Here is a 2,667-nt window from a genome sequence, read left to right on the forward strand (position 1 = left end):
ACACACACACACACACACACACACACACACACACACACCCTGCTGTCCCTTGGTGCTTAGCATCTCTCCAGCAGGCTCCCTCCTGAGTTGAAGTCTGATTTTCAAGGCTGCTGCATTTAATTAAGTCACAACATGGGCATGGTTGGGGTTATTCTCTTGATCAGGGCCACCTTGCCAGTGGCTGCACCACTGAGGAGCGCAACTCCCCTTCCCCCAGCAACCATGAAGGGAGCAGCCCTCCCCAGGCCATCCTTCTCCCCTGAAGGGCCCTTTACTTAGTGAGCTGTCACCCCTAGTTCCTTCTCATTTTAACTTTAGTGATGTAATCAGACAGCCCCTAAACTCCACTATGTTCTCTCTCGCTCTAGTTGCCAAGGCTCTGCAGGAGTTTGACTTGGCCTTAAGAGGAAAGAAGAAAAGGAAGAAGTTTATGAAGGACGCCAAGAAAAAGGGGGAGATGACGGTGAGTGGCCTCCCTGTGGAGCAGGGTCCCACGGAGCACTGCCTTGTTCTTTGCTCATCCTTCCCCCTCCCCCTAGGCAGAGGAGAGGTCCCAGTTTGAAATCCTCAAGGCACAGATGTTTGCAGAGCGGCTGGCCAAGAGGAACCGCAGAACCAAGCGAGCACGGGCAATGCCTGAGGAAGAGCCTATAGCAGGCACTGGTAAGCGATGGGGAGTCCATTCTGAGGCCTGCACTATGGCAAGAGTTGGCGGGCATGGCAGTGACCTAGCTTTGGAGGAACTGGGATGTATCTATATACTTGGCCCTTCACTGATTCTGGAATTCTCTCCCTCCATGTCAGGGGACTCAGTAGCCTCTGACCCATTTTTCTCTGTGTGCAGCCAAGAAGCAGAAGCAGCAGAAGAAGTCTGTGTTTGATGAAGAACTCACCAACACAAGCAAGAAAGCCCTGAAACAGTATCGGGCTGGGTAGGTTTTAAGTGCTGCTCAGCCCTTGGAGTGCCTCACACTGAAGCATCTGCACCCATGCTCGCTCCCGACTCTTCTCTAGAGCGTCATAATGCTGTGACCCAGGTCCTGATGAGTAGGGGCAGGAGAGTTCTTAGTGTGGCCCTTTCATAAGCTTTCTGTGTCTAGGCATCTTAATCTGGTTAGTTTCGAAAGGCCTGTACCCACTGATGTGTGGATCTGGCTTCCAGAGATGCATATTGTTCTGTACAAGCCCACAGGATACCGAATCCCAGGCACCTGGGCTGGCTTGTGAAGCAGAGATGGGGTGACATCCCTCATATGTCCCAAAGCCTGCCCATCTCACACTTCTTTCTCTTTTAGCCCTTCCTTTGAAGAGAGGAAACAATCAGGTCTGCCCCGCCACAGGAGAGGGAACTTCAAATCTAAATCCAGGTGATGTTGCGCTGTGGAGGGCAGAGGTGGTACCCACGGGGCTGGAGAGGCCAGCTGTGTGGGAGGTTGTACTGCTCCTCTCTTCTGCTTTTAATTTTGATTTCTTTAATAGGTACAAGAGAAAGTAGCCGTCTCTGGTGTGAAGAAGTTGGTGGGACAATTTTATATCCCTTCCCTGTGGGAAGTCATCTTGTCTTGGCCTGTTTTTTCCATTTATAAAACCCCAAACCTGGGGCTGGAGAGATGGCTCAGTGGTTAAGAGCACTGCTTTTCCAGAAAGAGGTCCTGAGTCAATTCCCAGCAACCACATGGTGGCTCACAACCATCTGTAATGGGATCCGATGACCTCTTCTGGTGTGTCTGAAGACAGCTTCAGGGTATTCATATACATAAAATAATTAAAATCTTTAACAACAACAGACCCTCTTGAATAAGCCTGTTGTCTGTGGATCTGTTGTTTCTCTTTGGGTTAGTATCTAGGAGCTGGTTCTTAAGTGTTATTCATTCATGCATGCCTTTTTAAAATTTTGACTGTCTCACTGTGTAGCACAGGCTAGCTTGGAACCTGCTGTTTAAGCCTCAGGTTTGTGACACTCTAGAGATGTTGGCATTACAGGTATGTACTTCTGTTCCAGGGTTCCCTTCGAGCTTCCCTACACATATCAAATGCAAGAAGTCTATTTTCTTGAGTTTAGACTGCCTCACCTCAGTTTGGAAACGGCCAGTTCTCCAGCTGCATATACCCTGCTCATACTCAGGGCTCTGCTTAGTAAGGCAAGGCTCACCTGGTGCTGGGGCGTGGGTCAGACCAGGCTCTGCCTTTGGCGTAAAGATCTTCATGTTAAAAGGCAGGGGGCCAGTGAGAAGTCTTAGTCAACAAAGGCAAGACTGGCCTGAGCTCCATCCTGGGTACCCGGACAGTGGAAGGAGAAAACCAACTCTTTGCAGTTGTCCCGACACGAATGTACATACCATGCTCAAGCACAATAAATCAGTGTTCTAAACAGTAAGGTGCAGAACTCTAATAGGAATATGCACGGGGTATATAGTCTCAGGGGACTCATGGGACATTTGCTATAGGTTAAAGAATGTGTGTCAACCATGGGTAAAATTTGGCTCATCAGCTAAATGACCTCCACTACCAAAAATGCCATACTTCACCATAGGCAGTGCCCTACTCACACTGCTACTGAAGGTCAGGAAGAGACTAACGCTGATCTAGGGTGGTGTGGACATAACTGAAACCTCAGGTCACCAGTTACCAATACAGTAAAAAAGCAAGCACAGATACAGACCACAG

General features: G+C 49.1%; 1 protein-coding gene across 1 annotated transcript in view; it reads left to right on the plus strand.

Annotated features, from left to right (window-relative positions):
- The window catches only part of Ddx27 (DEAD-box helicase 27), a 20,933-nt gene extending 18,560 nt beyond the window's left edge, over nucleotides 1–2,373 (plus strand). The window contains exons 17-21 of the mRNA XM_031372819.1: nucleotides 369–463; nucleotides 540–663; nucleotides 845–932; nucleotides 1,296–1,367; nucleotides 1,480–2,373. Of these exons, the coding sequence (XP_031228679.1) occupies nucleotides 369–463; nucleotides 540–663; nucleotides 845–932; nucleotides 1,296–1,367; nucleotides 1,480–1,495 (395 nt within the window). The 3' untranslated portion in view covers nucleotides 1,496–2,373. The remainder of the gene's footprint in view (nucleotides 1–368; nucleotides 464–539; nucleotides 664–844; nucleotides 933–1,295; nucleotides 1,368–1,479) is intronic.
- Nucleotides 2,374–2,667: the final 294 nt, after the last annotated feature.

Source organism: Mastomys coucha, unplaced genomic scaffold (assembly GCF_008632895.1).
Source record: "Mastomys coucha isolate ucsf_1 unplaced genomic scaffold, UCSF_Mcou_1 pScaffold15, whole genome shotgun sequence".
NCBI classification, from domain to species: Eukaryota; Metazoa; Chordata; class Mammalia; order Rodentia; family Muridae; genus Mastomys; species Mastomys coucha.